Below are 21,033 nucleotides of genomic sequence, written 5' to 3'. Positions count from 1 at the left end.
GTTGCTTTTGCCTCTGTGTATTTATCACTGCAACACCCTAATCGAGTGAAGAAACAACTTCATTAAAGGTGAAGTAAGTAGTTTATAGTGCCATCTAGAGGAGAGGCTGAAATTTACAACAAAGAACTGCTCCTCTGCTCACCCCCTCCCTTCCCTGAGCGCTACGGTATCCGCAGCCGGTCAAATGTCGTCCTCGTCGTCTTTCTCCGTGTCAGCAGATGAGGTTCGTGAGGCGAGGGAGAGGGCGGAGCTACCGCGGAGGTAGCAGACGAAGCGGAGAGAGAGAGGAGGCGGGACTTCAGCTACAAGTAAAGAGACGCTTGATTTGTTCTCTCGCGTTTGTCCTTACAGGCTCCGGTAGAAACATGGCGTCTCGCTGCTAACAGTGGCTATGCAACCGCGGCCCGCGACCATGTTATTTTACATGACTTTTTGAAACACTACGAAAATGAAACAAAAACTATTATACAGCGACTAGACAATGCAGGAGCACATAATATGTATAAAAAAGTGGATTTTGGGTTATATAAACCCATAAATACTACACAGTGTCCCTTTACATGTGGCGTCCCTCAAGGCTCTATCTTGGATACAATTTTGTTCTCATTAGCATATATTTTTTATCATTTATTTAGTTAATGTCTCACTATCTGGATACAAAACCTTAAAACCAGTAAAATTTAACCCATTTACATCAGCGAGATCCCTCATGTTAACAAGCTAATGATTGGTTATATTTGGGGAATCTTTAAAATTAGACCGGCTTTGGGAAAAAAAACACCCTTAACCTGAACCTGCTTCATTAAAAATATAAAGAAAATCATGCGCTCGTATGTGTGAAATCTGACGTATTTACTCGTTTCCTTCGCTCGCTCTCTTCATACGACCACCTACCACCAGTTTCTTGACCAGAGATTCTCTCTCGGAGACCATGTCTTTCAGCTCGGCGATGATCTGGAGATCCTCGGGACGACTTTCCCGATTCCTGAACTTATCCTCTGTTCCTTCCAGCCTGTGTGAGGAGACAAAGGCCCCAAAAAAGACATTAAATACAGTCCAGAAAAGCTGAAGAAGAGCTTATCAACACTTTGTCAAACATGTTTTGTTTTTACATAACTTTACCTGCTTCTAGCCAGTGTTGTTTTTGACAACCATCTTAGATTTAGTCTTAGTCTTTTGGACGAAAATGCTTATTAGTTTTAGTCACATTTTAGTCACTTCTATGTGTGATAGTTTTAGTCGAGTTTTAGTCGACGAAAACTCAAAAGGGTTTTAGTCTAGTTTTAGTCAATAGCTTGCAGATTGGCTATTACACACAGAGATGACCGGGGTCGTACCTATGTTCCCCGGGTCTTATGTTCCCCGTTTTCCCAAAAAAGGTCCTATGTTCCCCACTTTGTATGTGACAGGGGAACATGGGACCCTTTTTTGAAAAAGGCTAGGGTTAGGGTTAGAGAAAGGGTCCTATGTTCCCCGGTCACATACAAAGCGGGGAACATAGGACCTGGGGAACATAGGACCCGGGGGAACATAGGACCCGGGGAACATAGATACGGTCCCGAGATGACCACACCGTCACTGAATGTAAACATGGCTAAACATGCTGCTAAAGAAACATAACACATAATGAATTGATAGTTAGCGTAACAAAAGCTAACTTTAGCCACTACTGCTAACTACTGTGTCCAGTAATTGTCATGTCCTGCTTTCTTTCTGCCGCTAAATAATCCATCCGTTTGTTGCTTGCTAACGCGTTAGCATGAAGATCGCTAGCTCAAAATGCTAACGAGTCCAGTTTTTCGTCGTCAAAGAGTCACGTTTATCTCGTCACAAAATCCTGATCTGTTCAGATGTCAGTCAAATCCGTAATTCCATTCAAATCCAATGAGTTTTGACAGAGATAGGTTATATTTTTTGTGTTGTTGTTGTTGACGGAAGGACAAACTCACAAATAAACCCACAGCGTTGAAAACAAAACCTCATTTGCGGAGATAATAAACGATGTATATGAAAAACACAAGCACTCCTACGTGTTACTGCGTAAGAAGCGAAAAAGACGACCGATTCATCGGCTTTTCCACTTTCATTACAACGATCCATAAAACGGTGATTGTGCTTTTTCTTCCTCGTCGTCCTCTGATCACAAAAAACTATTAAAAGGTTTGTAATTGGAACTCAAAGATGCAGCAGCGCTGCTTTTCTCTCCTCTGGCAATTGTTGTTTTTCTCTGTGAGTTACGACCACTTTAAAGAAAAAAAACCCAAACCTATTATAACGGATTTTTGTTTTTGTTGTATTTTTCGCTTCAACCTTCGGAGAAACTTCCATTTTCTCCTGAAGCCTCTGAGTCATTTTTTTTACATCCGCTGACATTTTCCCTCCTCGTGCAAACACACGCTAAATATCACTGAGCAGAATGAAGCGTTCTTCAAGCAGAACAAAACAATCAGAAATAACACGACCGTCGACCTGGTGTTTGACACCGTTTTTTGGGGGTTAAACTGTAATAAAATCATGAAAATGGGAACAATGGCTCTACTCATGGAGCTTCTGGTCCACACTTTGTGTTCATTTTGTTAATCACTGACAATGATGGATGAAACGAAGCAATACCACTGGAAACCATGGGGAGGGGGGCAGTATAGAGTCAATAGCGAGGCGTCAAAAGTCGCGGCTGATATACTTAAATATTTTAAATTGCCCCTAATCATCTCTCTCTATATTCCCCCTGTTAATGGGACAACAATGACGGATGAAATGGCGCAATACCACTGGAAACCACGAGGGGGCAGTATAGAGTCAATAGTGAGTCTTCAAAAGTCGCAGCAGACATACTTAAATATTTTAAATGCCCCTCATCATCTCGCTCTATATTCCCCTGTTAATGGGACAAAAATAACAGATGAAACGGCGCAATACCACTGGAAACCATGGGGAGGGGGGCAGTATAGAGTCAATATTCCACTCAATCGGGAAAATGATAAAGAAGAGTCTATGTAGGGTTTTTTAAAAATGGTAGGACGTTTTGAAGAGTGTCTCTGTGAGATGTTGTGGAATTGTATCCATGTGTATGATGTAAAATGTCCATGTTTGGTTCGAGGACCCCACTGGAGTGGTGAGTTGTCAAAAGTCGCGGCGGACATATGGAAATATTTGAAAACGCCCCTGATCAATCGCTTTCACTCATCGCCAAAACACCAAGGTGCCGTATTCCCCCCTTAATGGGCCGATAATGACGGATGAAACGGCGCAATACCACTGGAAACCATGGGGAGGGGGGCAGTATAGAGTCAATAGTGAGGCGTCAAAAGTTGCGGCTGATATACTTAAATATTTTAAATTGCCCCTAATCATCTCTCTCTATATTCCCCCTGTTAATGGGACAACAATGACGGATGAAACGGTGCAATACCACTGGAAACCACGAGGGGGCAGTATAGAGTCAATAGTGAGTCTTCAAAAGTCGCAGCAGACATACTTAAATATTTTAAATGCTCCTCATCATCTCGCTCTATATTCCCCTGTTAATGGGACAAAAATAACAGATGAAACGGCGCAATACCACTGGAAACCATGGGGAGGGGGGCAGTATAGAGTCAATATTCCACTCAATCGGGAAAATGATGAAGAAGAGTCTATGTAGGGTTTTTTAAAAATGGTAGGACGTTTTGAAGAGTGTCTCTGTGAGATGTTGTGGAATTGTATCCATGTGTATGATGTAAAATGTCCATGTTTGGTTCAAGGACCCCACTGGAGTGGTGAGTTGTAAAAAGTCGCGGCGGACATATGGAAATATTTGAAAACGCCCCTGATCATCGCTTTCACTCATCGCCAAAACACCAAGGTGCCGTATTCCCCCCTTAATGGGACGATAATGACGGATGAAACGGCGCAATACCACTGGAAACCATGGGGAGGGGGGCAGTATAGAGTCAATAGTGAGGCGTCAAAAGTCGCGGCTGATATACTTAAATATTTTAAATTGCCCCTAATCATCTCTCTCTATATTCCCATGTTAATGGGACAACAATGACGGATGAAATGGCGCAATACCACTGGAAACCACGAGGGGGCAGTATAGAGTCAATAGGGAGTCGTCAAAAGTCGCAGCAGACATACTTCAATATTTTAAATGCCCCTCATCATCTCGCTCTATATTCCCCTGTTAATGGGAAAATGAACTTAAAAACAGCATAAATTAAATGAATCTCCTCTTTAAAAAATTAAGATACGGATAAAACGGTGAGATTTGGTGAAAAAGTAAAGTTATAATTAGTTAAAAAGCACAAAATTACAAAGAGCAAAGTTCAAGTATAATGAATATATATATATATATATACGTATACAAATATATGGACGTATATATATATATACGTATATACATGTATAGGTATACATATAAATATATACACATGTACATATACATACACATGTATATAAATATACATGTATATGTATATATGTGTATATATATACATATATATACACATATGTATATATATACACATATATATACATGTATATATATATGTATACGTATATATATATACGTATACATGTATATATATACATATATACATGTATATATATATACGTATATATACATGTATATATATATATGTATACATATATACGTGCGTATACATATATATATATGTAAGATTTAAGACTTAGTTAAAAGAAACATAATGCAAAAAAAATAAATACAAAATATGTGAAACAATGAAACAAAATTATAAAATATTAAACTGTTCAATTTAAAAAGAAAATAAGAATTTAAAGATTTTTTTAAAAGATTCTTAAAAAAAAGCTTTAAAAAATATATAAAACTATACCGGATATGTAAATAAAATAACTAAGATTATTGATAATGATAAGATAATGATGCAGGATTTTCTTTAACAAACAGACAAATACAATTAAAATAAATAGTAAATAATACATTAAATAATAAACTATACTATAAATGATGATATTATCTTAGATTTTGAAAGTTAGTTTAGTTAAAAGCACAAAAAAATGCTACTTAAAGAAAACAAAAGATGAAGACGAGCAGAATAAAAGAGGTTAAACAGGTTAAATATGTTAAATATCACATAAAAACAAAGATTTGTTTGAAATGTAATATAATATAAATATAAAATAATGACCTATAATGATGGTGTGAGCACAGATTTGAGTTTTAAAACACTGAACAGAGTCTAAATTTAACCCGTTCACTTTGGGGTCAGTGAAAGCATCGTCACCATGCGTCGCCACGGTAACCTGCTCTTTCATACACTGTGTGATTCCAGGTGTGTGCGAGACAACAGCGACGTGTGAAGTGTGAGACTGCAACAGTCGTCATGGCGACCAAAAAAAAACCCAGAACACTAAACACCAGACGCTGCGCTGCGCTGCCCCCTAGAGGAGCAGACGAGGATGCACAAACACACCGGACAAAACACTGTCGTGTTAATATTCATGAAGATTAAACGCTGAGGTTTTCTGTGTGTGTGTGTGTGTGCATGTGTGTGTGTGTGTTGCCGTCACCACGGTGATTAATTATGTGGAAAAGAGAGAGAGAGTGTGTTAGTTAATGAGATAAAAGAGGTTCATCTCTGAGGGAATAAACTGACAAAAAGTTCAAGAATATTTCAAAAGTAGATCATTAAAAATAAGAAATGCTAGAAAACTGTTAGAAAAACATGTTTAGAAACTTGAAATTAGAGTTAACACATTCACACTCTACATTTAAACGAGAATCTAAATGTATACACCTACATGTATATGTACCTGTATGTAGATATATGTATAGTAGAGAGTGTGTGTACGTACAGTATCTGCAGGGCAGAGATCTTGTCCTTGAGAACTTCCTGTGCTTTGTTGAAGTCAGACAACATGTTCTGAGTCTCTCTGCTGTGGGCGGAGCTTAACTCTGACAGATCACGCTCATGTCTCTTCACCAACTCCTGCTCATGGACGCTGAGGACGAGACAGAGACAGAAGTATTAATAACACTGTACTAATACTACTGCAAATATCACTTCACCAACTCCTGTTCATGGTCGCTGAGGACGAGAGAGAGACAGAAGTATTAATAACACTGTACTAATACTACTGCAAATATCACTTCACCAACTCCTGTTCATGGTCGCTGAGGACGAGAGAGAGACAGAAGTATTAATAACACTGTACTAATACTACTGCAAATATCACTTCACCAACTCCTGCTCATGGACGAGAAGACGAGAGGACGAGAGGACACACAGAAACACAGAGACAGAAGTATAAATATCACTGTTTACCTGCTGTTCTACTACATCACTATTATTATCCCTGCTATATATCTAATATTACTGCAATTATCACTTCTACTAATACCACAACTATTATCACACTACTATGACTAATATAACTACTACATCAACATTACTATTACCACTACTACTACTAGTACTTCTTCTATCACTACTACTAGTATAATTACTATTACTATCACTACTGTTACAATATCACAATCACTACAATATATATTACTACTACTATTCATAATACTAACATTACTTTCAGTACTACTACTATTATTACTTTACTATCACTACTACTACTACTACTATTTTTACATTTCTTGTATTACTACTACTATTATTACTTCTACTATTACTACTATGACTATTATTATTACTTCTACTAATACTAATACTAATACTACTACTACTACTAATATAACTTCTACTACTACTACTATTACTTCTACTATTACTACATTACTATTTTTACTTCTAGTATAACTACTACTATTATAACTTCTATTATTACTACTATGACTATTATTATTACTTCTACTACTACAATTTTTACTTCAACGATTACTACTATTACTACTACTATTAGTACTTCTACTGCTACTACTAATATAACTTCTACTACTACTATTACTTCTACTATTACTACTATTACTATTTTTACTTCTTGTATTACTACTACTATTAGTACTTCTACTACTACTACTACTACTAATATAACTTCTACTACTACTACTATTACTTCTACTATTACTACTAATACTATTTTTACTTCTAGTACTACTACTACTACTACTATTATTACTTCTACTCCTTAAAATTTTTATTTCAACAATTACTACTATTACTACTACTACTAATACTACCACAACTATAATTACTTCTACTATTACTACTAGTATTACTTCTTCTATCACAACTACTACTACTACTACTTGTACTAATACTCTGATAACTGCACTGTCAATAAACTAACACGTCTTGTAGATAGATCAATATATATAGTGATGACATGTAATGATGTGTAACATGTAACATGTGATGATGTGTAACATGTAACATGTGATGATGTGTAACATGTAACATGACATCACATCAGCCTTCATCACGGCTGTTACCATAGTTACAGACATGATGATGTCATAACCTCATTAAACACAAAGCTAATCTGAATATAATGTCATTAAATGATATTATAAGGACTTTTCTCTTCTTTTAATTCACTGTTTAGTCTTTTATTTCAGTAACTCAGGACTTAGATGTGTATATTAAATATATATATATATATATATATATATTATTTTAACTGCACAAATGATTAAAAGAGGAGGATTCTTATAGTAAATGTGTGAATAATGGATTAATGAGTGCAGCTCCATAATAAACTGTTCATCTGGTGATGATTATATTATACATCATGTATATATATATATATATATAATATATAAATATATAAGATGATGTTTTTGCTGTGTGATGACCTGATGGACACTGGTCATAATAAAAGAGGACAAACTGTCCCTGAGGGAACAACAGCTTCTCTTTCTCTGCTCCGTCTTTAGTTCTTTATTTATTTATCCGTCTATTTTTATCCTGCAGTTACGTAATAAAAGAGAGAGAATCATCATCATCACAGAGAGCAGAGCTGCAGATAATCATGGTTTAAACCGTTCATTCTTCATTATATCGACTGTTGTTCACTTTAACGTGATTAAATCTGTCAACTGGAGCTCGAATGTTAATCAATTACTAAATTAATCGTCAAGAATTTTGACAATTGATTCATGAGTTTGAGTCTTTTTTTTATTTTTATTTCCATCTTTAAAACTTTTAGTTTCAGTGATTTTTCAGCTTCTTAAATGTGAATATTTTCCGGTTTCTTTTGCTCCATTTAATCCTCCAGTGTTTTTACCTAAGTGCAGTAAATGTCATATACTTTAAGTACATTTTACTTTCATTTTCTGGTAAAAAATACTTGTACTTGTAACTTAAGTATCACCTTTATTAAGGTACTTTATACGAGACTGAATTTAACAAAGAAATCATTAAAATGGAATTATTTTCCAACATTTTTCAGCATTTTATGGACTAAACCAGTACGCTCTTAGAAATTAAAGTGTTACCTAGAACCATATAAGGTTCTTCGGCTTGTCCTCATAGCAGAACCCTTTTTGGCTCCTTTTTGGAGGGTTCCACCAAGAACCCTTTTAAAAACCTTTATTCATGGAAAGGGGTTTTAAAGGGTTCTCTGCATCAAAATGGTTCTTACTGGAATCATTAGTGTTATACGAAGAACCTTTGAAAAACCCTTTCTTCGGGGAAAGGGTTTTTCAGAAGCAAATGGTTCCAGGTAGAACCTCAGCCCTTGTAGAAGAACACTTTTGGAACCCTTATTTCTAAGAGTGCACTCACTCTTCAACTCTTCTGCGCTCATTTGGAGCGAAACGTCCTTAAAATTCAAACTTGCGACAGAAATTAGGTGGTGGACTTAAAGGTCCCCTATTGTGCAAAATCAACTTTTTAATCTTTTAGTACTTATATTTGGGACTCATTGGGCCATACCAGTCCCCAAAATGTGAAAAAACAAGACTCAGTCATGTTTTAGTGGTTCCACTTTGTGTAAGTATAGGCGATAAAACACGCAATGTTTTAACCTCCCTCGGAATGACGACATAGCAACACATTTCACCGTAAATGTTGGCACCCCGCCAGGCAGAGTACCTCACAGCTCCACCGTAGCTCCCCCTTGTCCCTGTGAAATACGAGAGTGCAGGCGAGGGAGGAAGAGTGGCTGCACAGCGGAGCACAGTGTTTTACACAAACTTCCAGCCTCAGAGGATTTTTGTGTCCAGTGGATATATTTTATTTATGAAAAAAATGTTCACAAGCTTCACAAGCCCTTTGTTGTTGATCGTGTATGTAAATTCCTATGCTAGAAAAACACCTTGAACGCACCAGTTACGTGCCAGCAGTTAGCGAGTGGAGTGTGTGGATCGGTGATATGAGGAGCACGCGTTTGAAAGCACTGCAGAAAGATGTAGATGTTGTCCTACATTTTTTGGCTGTGGATAATGAGTTAGATCGACACTCCCCTGGAAGCAGTGGATGTGTGTGTTTACCTGGGTCTCATTCACATGTAAATGACCAGGCACAAAACCAAGCATTCTGAAAAGGGCTGTTTTGGCAGAGTTATTGAACTGCTATTGTGCTTCATCCTTATGATATTTTGACTAAAGCATGACACAGACATGTTCATTAGGGCACCAGTGCCTAGTTTAACTTGGGTTAATAGGGTATAATATGGGACCTTTAAGCATTTACTGGTTATTGTTCCATTCATATTGTGAATAAATGACTTAAAATTGACGATATAAGGCCTTAGTGTGGTGCATGACACACAAATGACACCATATAGACGACCAAAATGTGAATTAAACAGAAATCAAATGAGTTATTATGACGTAGAACCAATGATAAAGCTCTAAAGATGATGAATAATGGGTGTTTTTGGTGTATTTTTGTGTATTTTTTGTTTACCGTATCTGTTGATTGGCTTCACTGCGGATCTTCAGCACCTCTTTGCCTTTGAGCTCCAGCTCTTTTGTGAGCGTGCTGATGTTCTCGTTGAGCGTGTGGATCTGGTGATCCAGCTGAGCGATGTGGTTCTTCCTCCTCGACGCCTCCTCCTGCAGCTCCGTGATCCGACCCAGCAACTCGCGCTCCTGCAGCAACGACGACAACGACAACAACAACAACAACACAACAAAGATGATAAATGTGTTTATTTTCCATTTCTCACTCTGGGTTTTTGTCCTTGAGAAGAAGAAGAAGAAGAAAAAGATTGTTCTGCTGCTGCAGAGAATATTAAACCTTCAGCCGCTTCAGGATGATGAACTCTGAGCACGATGATGTAAAAATACGACTTCTTTATTCAACACAACACTTTGTCCTTGTGTTTAACCTCAACAACATCATCATTTAAGCTCATTACAAACACACGCGTTATGTAGTTTTTAGGTAAAAACGCGACCACATGGGTCCAAAATATGAAATCTAATGATATGACGAGACATAAAGAGTGTTTTTATGAGGTCAAAGGTCAATAAATAACCTTCACGGTTTAATATCATTGGTCTGATTTTGGCCATTTTCTCACTTTGTGTTATGAAACACAACTGTAGAGCAAGTGATTTGAACAATGTGAAGTTCCTGGACGTGTTTGTAGTCCCGCCCCCTGTTAATGGCTCCACCCATTTGTAGTCCCGCCCCCTTTTTTAATGGCTCCTAAAAAATAACTAAATAAATATAAACATAAAATTACTGCTTTAAAAAAAAAAATCCTTAAATGTTTTATGTTAATTTGACGAGTAATATATTATGTTTAATAACATTTATTTAGATGTTTCAATTTAAAGCTTTTATTTTTTTAATTTTTGAAATTCAGGAAATTATCTTTTTGCCCTAATGCACTTTGACAGTGAGCTGACTTTAGGCTAAAAATAAAAAGTATCTCAGAATGACTTGAAATTTACCATCATAATAGTCGGCATCGCCCTGAACAAGGATCCGAAGAAAATATTTGCAAATCTATTAAGGAAAAATTTGAATGAATTTTCGAAAATCAGGAAATGATCCATTTGCTCTGATGCACTTTGACAGTGAGCTGACTTTCTTCTTCAAAAACAAAAAGTATCTCGGAATGACTTGAAATTTACCATCATAATAGTCGACATCACCCTGAACAAGGATCCATTGAAAATATTTGCAAATCTAATAGGGAGTAATTTTAATGATTTTTTTAAAATCAGGAAATTATCCATTTGCCCTGATGCACTTTTGACAGTGAGCTGACTTAATTCTTAAAAAAAAAAGTATCTCGTAATCACTTGAAATTTACCATCATAATAGTCGGCATCGCTCTGAACAAGGATTCGTTGAAAATATTTGCAAACCTCTTAAGGAATAATTTTGATGAATTTTTGAAATTCAGAAAAAGATCCAAAACTACAGCTTTTCTGAGACTTTTTTTTACAGTGTATATTGATAAATTATGAATTATTTATGATTTAAAGTGAAATTAATTGGATAAAATAATACATGAATATGTGTTTGTTTGATGGCTTTTGATGATGAGACACACACACACACACACACACACACACACACACACACACACACACACACACACACACACACACACGCTCCTTCACTCACTCACGACTGTGATGAGTCAGCGCGGGGGAAGAGTTTTTAATTTACGACGCTCGGACATCATAAACAAAGAAATTATGTAAATGAAAATAAATAAATAAATAAATAAATAAATAGAGAAAGAAAAACTCGCACACGCAGCACTTTCACTTTAAGAGATTAGATCAGACCAGACTTTATCACCTCGGAATCAAATTAATCTAAAGGGATTATTTTTTCAAAGCACACACACACACACACAGAGAGAGAGAGAGAAGTCATAAAGACTGATCTGCTGTCCTCAGATCAGATTGTGTCTTCTGTCTCTGCTGAAGACAACAGTCAACAAAATATTAATTAAAAACAGGGATCATTAAAGCTGCAGTATGTAAGAGCTCCAGAAAACATGCAACTTAAAGGTACAGGTACTTAAAGGTACAGTATGTCAAATTTATCTGACCGTATTTTACAATCTTATGCCAGTGTTCTTAGGGTTAACCAACGAGAAAGTCATTAGGAAAGTTGTAAAAACAGAGTGTAGGTTTATATCATGGAAACTCATTTGATTTCATATTTTCAGACCCTTATTTTGTCACACGTGAGCACTGATTTGTGTAAATATAAAAAGACGCATCACCTGTATCCGGTTGTTGTCCAGCGTTTTCTCCAGCTCGGCTTTAGTAGCGGCCGTCTCCTGCTGGTGCGTTTGCCTCAGGTGTTCGATGGCCGACGCGTGGATGTGGTTCAGCTCCGAGCGCAGAGACGCTGTGGAGCCGCGGCGCAGATGGAACAGAAGCAGAAGAAGAACACAAAAGTGTCCCATTTTAATTATAAGAAACAAGTATATAACCATTGAACTTTAAAAACATAAGTAGACACGAGCAAACACGAAATACTTTTCGACGCGTGGATGTGGTTCGACACTGTGGAGCCGCGGCGCAGATGGAACAGAAGCAGAAGAAGAACACAAAAGTGTCCCATTTTACTTTTATAATAAAGTTTTCAACCATTGTACTTTAAAAAGAACATAAACAGACACGAGCACACAAAAGCACGCAAAAGACTTTTCGACGCGTGGATGTGGTTCAGCTCCGAGCGCAGAGACGCTGTGGAGCCGCGGCACAGATGGAACAGAAGCAGAAAATGACAAAAGTGTCCCATTTTAATTATAATAAATATGTATTTAACCATTTAACTTTAACAATAACATAAATATACACAAGCACACACAAAAGACTTTTCGACGCGTGGATGTGGTTCGATGCTGTGGAGCCGCGGCGCAGATGGAACAGAAGCAGAAACAACAAAAGGTGCCATTTTAATTCAATTTAACCATTGAACTTTAAAAAGAACATACATAGACAGGAGCACACACAAAAGACTTTTCAAATTAAATGAAAAATGTATTATTTATGTTAGAAACTAGCAAAGCGGGAAGAAATATTAAAATAAATCCTGACGTGTCAGTTTTTGGGGGTTAAAGTTATGGGATGAAATCTAAAAAAAAACCCTCTTTTGAGGTTCAAAAAAGGTTTGAAATGTAAAATAATTACATCTTACAATGAGAAGTGAAAGTCTAGCACTTTAACTATTAGCCGCCCTGATGCTAACAGTCAATTGTGTGTCCTTTGCGAGCGTCAACAATCCCACTTTTCTTAAATCTCAACTGATTTCTTTTGTTTTTTGGGCACGTAAATTGATATAATTAATAAATTGATATACAATAAATTTATATAATAAGAATAATTTCATTTCTGTGTGCAAAATAAAACCAGGATGTTTGGAAAAAAAGCTGCGTTGAACATTCTTTTCTGTGTTGCAGCAACGTTTGATTTTCTTGGTTTTTCCTTGTTTTGTGCTTCAATCTGTTCCTTTTTCAGTTATTAGCATATTTGTGTTAAATAATCATTGTTTTACGTTTACTTTTTATATGAATGGAACCTGAAATAAAGACATTTATTCATTAAAAAGACTTCACCTCCACAGCAGGAAAGTGCTCATTAAAAGACATTTTCTGCTTTTATCAGTATTTTTTACTGCTTTTCAAATAAAGTGGCCCTTTTTTTTTTTATTTCTTCGTTTCTTTCTCTCTTTGTCGCTCCAGTGGACGACTCTTTATTGCACAGAATGGTTTCAGAGAAGCTCAGACTGTTATTAGCTTCATGCTCGACTCGAATAAAAGGAACAGTTTTGAGCGGAAAGTGGAAGAAAACATAGAATATCTACAGAGAGAAAGAGAGAGAAAGAGAGAAAGTGAAGGGAGGGAAAGAGATAAAGAGAGAAAGGTAATGAAATGATGTTCAGGGTGAGGAGGAGGAAGTGAGAGATGGATGGAAGCAGCTCTCCAGTGTCAGGACCATGACATGAAGGTTAATGGAAGACCATTTATCAGACTGCACAGCTCTGTGCTGATGCTGATGCTGATGCTGCTGCTGACTTTTCTGAGTGAATTTCAAACTTTGAAAAACTGCATCATATTCTCACATTAGCTTCAAAAACAGAGAACACGTCGTCCCAATCTGTTTCCATTTATTTTCTGAGCATTTAAAACATCACCCAAATATTTGTACGCTCTTAAAATACAAGCCAAATTAGAGGAAATGGTTTATTTGTTTGTTAAAATAGTTTAAAAAACATATCACATGACCGTTTTAGATGTATTCAGGCCCGTGAGTGATTAATTGGTCTTAAAAATCGGTGTTAAAATAGGTCTATGCTGCTTTTAAGGCGTGCGTTGACCATAAACTACATTTCCCACAATACCCGGCGTCAAAACCTGACCTGACCTGACCCTAAAGCCCAAGTCTAATCCCACAAACAGCTCTTTTAAGGTGTGATTTAGAAGTTTTCTGGTAGGTACAAGTACACAAACGCACACATACACACAGATGGAGTGATGAGATCTTACCCAGCATGGCTTTGCCCTCGTCCTCCAGCTCGAAGCGCAGCGTCTGCAGCTCCTGCTCCGACTGCTGTTTGAGCGTCTCGATGCTCTGGCGATGAGCTTCTCTGAGCGACTGCAGCTCGGCGTGGTGATGGTGGCGGAGACGCTCCTCCAGGTCCTGGTGGAGGACGAGAAACGAGGGAGAAAATGAGCGAAACGAGGGAGAAAAAGATGGTAAGTGAGAGAAGGAAGTGAAGGAAAAGAAAACAGAAAAGTCCTCCAACCGAGAATAGAACGATAACAGAGGTTCACACAACTATATTTATGTATAAAAGCATTAAAAAAAGATGCAATATACAACAGCGGTTCTCAAACACTGGGTCGGGGCCACAGATGGTTCACGGGGGACATTTTTTGGGTCCCTAAACAAAATTTTCCAGAATTTTTCGCCACATTTGACTTAAGATTTATGTGTGTTTTATTTTTAAATAACAGTTATACTAATGAAATCTACATTCATTTACTAAAAAAATGTCTTGGAAATTATAAATTAGATGTAAATAAGTCGCCTCATTTTGCACAAATCTGGAAATTTGAAAATTGTGATTTGGGTCATAATAGTTTGTAATCTTTTAAAAATACATATATACAGTATATAAACAGCTGGAACAGCATTAAAATATTAGTACATTAAAAAATAAGTGAATTATGGTTTAACAAACAAATTTTCCAGAATTTTTTCGCCACATTTGACTTAAGATTTATGTGTGTATTTATTTTTAGATAACAGTTATACTAATGACATCTACATTGATTTGCTAAAAAATGTCTTGGAAATTATAAATTAGTTGTAAATTAGTCGCTGCATTTTACACAAATTTGGAAATTTGAAAATTGTGATTTGGGTCATAATCGTTTGCAATCTTTTAAAAATGGGCCAAATACATATATACAGTATATAAACAGCTGGAACAGCATTAAAATATCAGTCAATTAAAACATTTACTAAAAATATCTTGGAATTTAATAAATTTTAACATTTATATTGTGATTTGGGTCATAATAGTTTGTCATCTGTAAAAAGTGGTTCATATATATATTATACAGTATATTATATAGTATAGAAGTCAATTAAAAAAAGAAGTGAATTGTGGTTTAACAAACACATTTTCTACATGAAGACAACAAAGAACCATGAAGAGCAACATTTGCATAATTTAGCGCCACAATTTAGTCATATCTGTAAAACAGGCCATCATTTTACACACATGAACAAATCATTTCAAAGAGATGTTTTAAGGTTTTAAACCTTCAAACATGGACTCAGAAATCTTCACTAAAAGTTTGACAAATTCAAATTCTGCCAATTTGTTTGGGGACCCAAAAAAATCTCGCATGACCCACGTGTGGGTCCCGACCCAGTCTTTGGGAACCACTTGTTTAACCTATTTTATAGGTTTCAATCCACTTTTTTTTCAACTTAGTATGTCATACTAAATTGTATATTCTAATATTTGCACTTGTTTTCATATCCTGCTGTAAACTCCAGTCTGTTGTGTAATTATTTGCACCGCTCCCTCTGAATAACACCACATTTTTGCCCTGAAGCCTCGAAAAGAAAACGATCTACATTATTTATAGATGTGTAATATATCTTCGTCAACAACAGATAATATTGTATAAGCCTTTAAAAAAAAAAAAAAAAGATGCAATAAATAAATAAAGAAGGGATTTAATATGCGAGCGAATGTTTGCGTCAGCAGTGGAGCTCAGTTCTCATTTTCATAATCACAGAAAAAAGTCAGCGCTCGAGAAAATTGAGTTTATCTCATTTTTCTCTGTCTGTAAGAAAAGAGAAGAAGAAAAAAATCGCCATTTTTTGCAAATAGCTGGAGACTCAATCGACAGTGAAACGCTCAGAGTAATGTATTCATAGGAGGTCGCGGAGAACATCTGTGGCATTTTAATGCTGCGAAATGGGACGCCGTCGGGGGGGAAAACGACTCGGGGACAGAAAAAAGGTTTGAGGTTTGAATATTTCAACACAAGGTGACACTTGAAGAAGCACAATTCAAAACACACACACACACAAAAGAAGAAGAAGAAGAAGAAGAAGAAGAAGAAGAAGAAGAAGAAGAAGGGCACAGACCCGAAATCCTCTTCAGGTACTGATCGACAGTAATGAATAAAATTATCTGAAGAATAAAAAGTGTGTCCGTAGGCCTGGCAGGAACAGTGACAGACCTACGGCAAGACGGGATATTCATACCGCGATATCTGCTCGGTCATTCTTACGAGTCCATTGACGATATCTACATTGTCCTTGTTAGATATCTTGAAGTTAAAGGTCACATAGAGTGGTCCTGTTGCACATAAATGTTAGTTATGGAGGTCTACTTACATACATTAACTTGTTTTTATGCTCAAAAACCTCCTAGTTGCTGTAAACGAGCTGGTAGAAATCCTCTTTTCTGACGCTGTTGCCCAGCCGCGAGATTTGAGACTCAAGTCTCTCAACCCGGAAGTGACATATTCAGCACACCCGCTCTCAGAAGCGCAGCTCCCCCCTCTGGAACGGTGGATGCACTGCTACTCGTTATCAAAACATTGTTTTAACAGTGTTTAAAAATAGCTTCTTCACGACTCCCCGCCGCAGTCCCTTTGACGACCTTTGACCCCGAGTCAGACCTAGAGTCAGAAGACACAGTCGCTTGTGAAACACCTCCACAACGGACGTAATTCTTCTTCTGCGGTTCAATGTACGCAACCGGATGTGCCCGGACTAGTGCACGGGAGCAGGACGATCCGCTGTTCAGGAGAACCGTTGTTTACGTAACTATAACAGGATTTTTCAGAGATCTCGCTGAACCCGAGATTACAATAAATTTAAGTTTCAGAATGACATCGTAGACGTTGGTGGTGGGCACCCAAATCAAATTCAAGGCTTGGGCAGGCCCCCCCCCCCCGACAATAGTAATGAATCCGTTCCGTTCTGTTGTCTTCTGCTTATCAGGGTCTAGGTTGCGTGGGCAGCAGCCTTAGTAGGGAAGCCCAGATCATCCTCTCCCAAGCCACTCGTGCCAGCTCCTCCAGGGAAATCCCAAGGCGTTCCCAGGCCAGCAGACGAGAGACATAATCCTTCCATTGTGTCCTGGGTTTGGCCCCGAGGTCTCTTTTCGGAAAGGACAAGCCTGGAACACCTCCCCAGGGAGGCGTCCAAGAGGTATCCTGACCTCAACTGGCTCCTCGCAACGTGGAGGAGCTGCGGTTCTAAATCTGAGCCCCTTCCCGGGTGTCCGAGCTCTTCACCCTCCCTCCAAAGGCCTGTGCATACTCCACAAGAACTCGAAGGGGGCAAGGACAAGAACAAAGTTAGCTCTGGCCAGGACATTTCATACTTCAAGAGAGAATGGCATTTCCAGATTGACCACGGCCGGCAGGAGGACCAACGGTTCTACTCTGAGCCCCCCCCAGATGCCCCAGCTCCTAACCCTACCTTTGAAGGCCTCTACATACTCAGCAAGAACACAAATTTGTTCCCGAAGGTGGCAAGAACAAGAACAAAGTTAACTCTGGCCAGGACATTTCATACTTCACAAGGGAATGACAACTTTTCCAGATTAACCACGGCCGGACACCACACAAGAAAAGAGTTCTGATCAAGTACAAGCTGCAAGAACTCCCAAATGAGGGCTCCAAGAAAATAATGAAGGCATCCTTTTGTTGCAGCCCTGGGAGAGAGAACTCATTTCTTTGTTCTTGCAGAGTCCGTACAGGCCTTCATTCGCAATCTAGTTCTTTCAGACATTACCCAAAGGTCATGACCACAGGTGAGGGTTGGAACGCGGGTCAACCGGCAAATCGCGAGCTTTGCCTTCACAGCTCAGCTCCCTCTTCTCCACAACAGGCCGGTTGAGCGTCCGCATCACTACAGATGCTGCTCAGATCCACCCGAGACCCCGGAGATACTTAAACTTCTCCACTTGAGGCAGGACCTCTTCCCTGATCCGAGCGGAGTGGACACGCCACCCTTTTCTGGCTGAGAACCGTGGCCTCGGACTCGGAGGCGCTGATCTTCACCCCAAAGATGGCAGTTTGATGAAGCTCAGAGAACCACATCATCTGCTGCCAAAAATGTGTCACAGTAGAATAAAAGTGACTTTTTAAAAGCTGCTAATCTGTGGGCCTTATTCCCCGGTATTGATCATTGGCGCTGTTTATTCCTTTAATTAAACGGACATCATTAGTTACTTGTTATCGCAGCGACTCCTGTAATTACACATTGACTGTAACGTTTGCTGCGTTCACCTTCTCCTCTTCTTCTTCTTCCACTTCCGTTTGTTCCTGGTTGTTAAATTTTCATTCCATTACCCGACAGTCGATGCGTGTGTGTGTGTGTGTGTGTTATTCAGCCGCTGTGTTGTGAATCCTTTTAACTGAGTAAGAAAGAGAGTAGACAGTGATGAAAAGTCGGACTGTGGCCTTCAGGTTCAGCTCAGGCCGAACCCGAGGACACGGGTGTTGGTGTTGGAGAAACGGAGGCGTTTGAAGGCGACTACTAGCTTAAAAAGGTCTGTCTGGTGTGTTTCCAGGTTTTCATCTGTCAGGGTTAGGGTTTTTAAAAAAAGTCTGAACTAACTTGTAGCTGGAAAACCAGAGGGTTTTCAAACACGGTGAAACAGCGTCGGCATCGTCAGGTCAAAGCTGCTGCGTTATAATGATGTTCATGTTACTCAGAGCTTTTCTTCAGTCGGAGACAGAACACAGAGATTTTACACCAGCTTAGCTCGTTTCAGATAAAGGGCACGAACAATCTTTTTTTCTTAGTGGCCGACGAGAGAGAAATCACTTCACCCTGATATGAAAAGCCAAGGTAGTAAAGCTAGTGAGACTGCAGCAAACTTTAGCTTAAGGACATAAACTCTGCATACACTATAAAATTGTCCCTCTCACTTACAAACCCCTCCATAACCTTTGCGCTATTCCGTTTTAAGAATCCGAAAGAAGGGGTGATTTCTGGTAGCGTAGAATGAGCCAGAGCTAGCTAAAACATTAGCAATTTGGCAACGTTTTAGCTAGCCCTGGGTAGTTCTTCACATGAGAACTTTCCGGGTAGCTGTTGAGCTACACTGCCCAAGGAAGGAAAATGGGGTTTATAGAATTCCACAGAAGAAGTGATTTCTGGTAGTGTGGAATAAGCTAGAGTGAGCTATTTTAGCTATTTTAGCATTAGCTATCTGAGTCAGAGATTCCTTCTCATGAACTGCCATTCTGCTTGTTTTTACAGCGTCTCTTAAATCATTAGCTAGCTCTGGAGAATGCTACAAGCATTCCTTCCAGTGGCAATTGAGCTATACTACAACTGGAAAGTATGTTATTTTAGAATTTGCAAAGAGGTGATTTCTGCAAGAATAGAATAAGCCAGAGCAAGCTAAAAATATTCGCAATTTGGCAAAGTTTTAGCTAGCTCAGAATAGTTCTTCATGTGAGCCTAAAAAAACAGTACTTTCCAGTGGCAGTGTAGCTCACAATTCTGTTTTAAGAACTGGAAGAAGGGGTGATTTCTGGTAGCGTAGAATAAGCCAGAGCTAGCTAAAACATTAGCAACTCGGCAATGTTTTTGCTAGCCCTGGGTAGTTCTTCACATGAGAACTTTCAGGGTAGCTGTTGAGCTACACTGCCCAAGGAAAATGGGGTTTATAGAATTCTGGTAGTGTGGAATGAGCCAGAGCGAGCTATTTTAGCATTAGCTCTCTGAGTATTTCTTCCCGTTAAAATAGTTTTTTTTTCTCTCCAGTGTCGCTCATTGTGTTCTCGCTGGTTCTCTCTACAATACAAGTGTCAAGGTCTTGACCTTTCTATGTAAAGAGCCTTGAGATAATGTATGTGATGAATTTTCTCTATACAAATAAAATTCTATTGATTACTATTACAATTATTATTAGTAGTATTGTTAAACCAGAGTGAGGTGAAACAAATGTTGGCAGAGAACTTTCTGTTGAAGTTCCCCACGTAGTCCCTCAGTTCCCAACCCTGCATATATACATATATATATATATATATATATACAACATTATTATTCTTTAATAAAAAATATTGCAGGAGTCAAATAAGACGAGGAGCAGAAAGCGATGATCGTCACATCAATCATCTGTCATCGGCTCGGCGCCGACTCGCTGCTTTTATTTGCAGCTATTTGTAGCAGCAAATACAGAAGCTAATTTAGGTCATGTGACTGTGTGACTGTGTGATTGTGTGTGTGTGTGTGTGTGTGTGTGTGTGTGTGTGTGTGTGTGTGTGTGTGTGTGTGTGTGTGTGTGTGTGTCTGTGTGTGTGAATACGTCGCAGGGATTTGTAACGACTGACTTTATTACTCCCTGGATATGACTTGTCTGTGGATTGTGAACAGTCGACGCGGCTGAATCATGAACGCACCCCCCAGTTGCCCTAACACATAAAGCCCACACACACACAAACACACACACACACACACACACACACAAATCATCCCTCTAATGCCTCCACTCTGGATAATTGAGTTTTCTCCCCCGGCGTCGCTGACACACATATAAACACCCTGGCTGCTGCTGCTGCTGCTGCTGCTGCTGCTGCTGCTGCTGCTGCTGCTGCTGCTGCCATAAAAGAGCCTCAGTCGAGCTTTGAACCACTTCG

The 21,033-nt window shown here is 38.5% G+C and overlaps 1 protein-coding gene across 1 annotated transcript in view; it reads right to left on the bottom strand.

Moving 5' to 3' along the window:
* fam184ab (family with sequence similarity 184 member Ab) overlaps window positions 1–21,033 on the bottom strand; it is a gene marked incomplete at both ends in the record, with an annotated part of 147,069 nt that overhangs the window by 6,813 nt on the left and 119,223 nt on the right. Inside the window, 5 exons of the mRNA XM_083899106.1 lie at window positions 895–1,012; window positions 5,818–5,964; window positions 9,825–10,009; window positions 12,115–12,242; window positions 14,386–14,539. Of these exons, the coding sequence (XP_083755232.1) occupies window positions 895–1,012; window positions 5,818–5,964; window positions 9,825–10,009; window positions 12,115–12,242; window positions 14,386–14,539 (732 nt within the window). The remainder of the gene's footprint in view (window positions 1–894; window positions 1,013–5,817; window positions 5,965–9,824; window positions 10,010–12,114; window positions 12,243–14,385; window positions 14,540–21,033) is intronic.

The sequence above is a fragment of the Microchirus variegatus genome (genome assembly GCF_963457635.1).
Source record: "Microchirus variegatus genome assembly, chromosome: 12".
Classification (NCBI taxonomy): domain Eukaryota; kingdom Metazoa; phylum Chordata; class Actinopteri; order Pleuronectiformes; family Soleidae; genus Microchirus; species Microchirus variegatus.
Note: the sequence above shows the minus strand (reverse complement) of the source record. Positions and strands in the feature narration are given on the sequence as shown.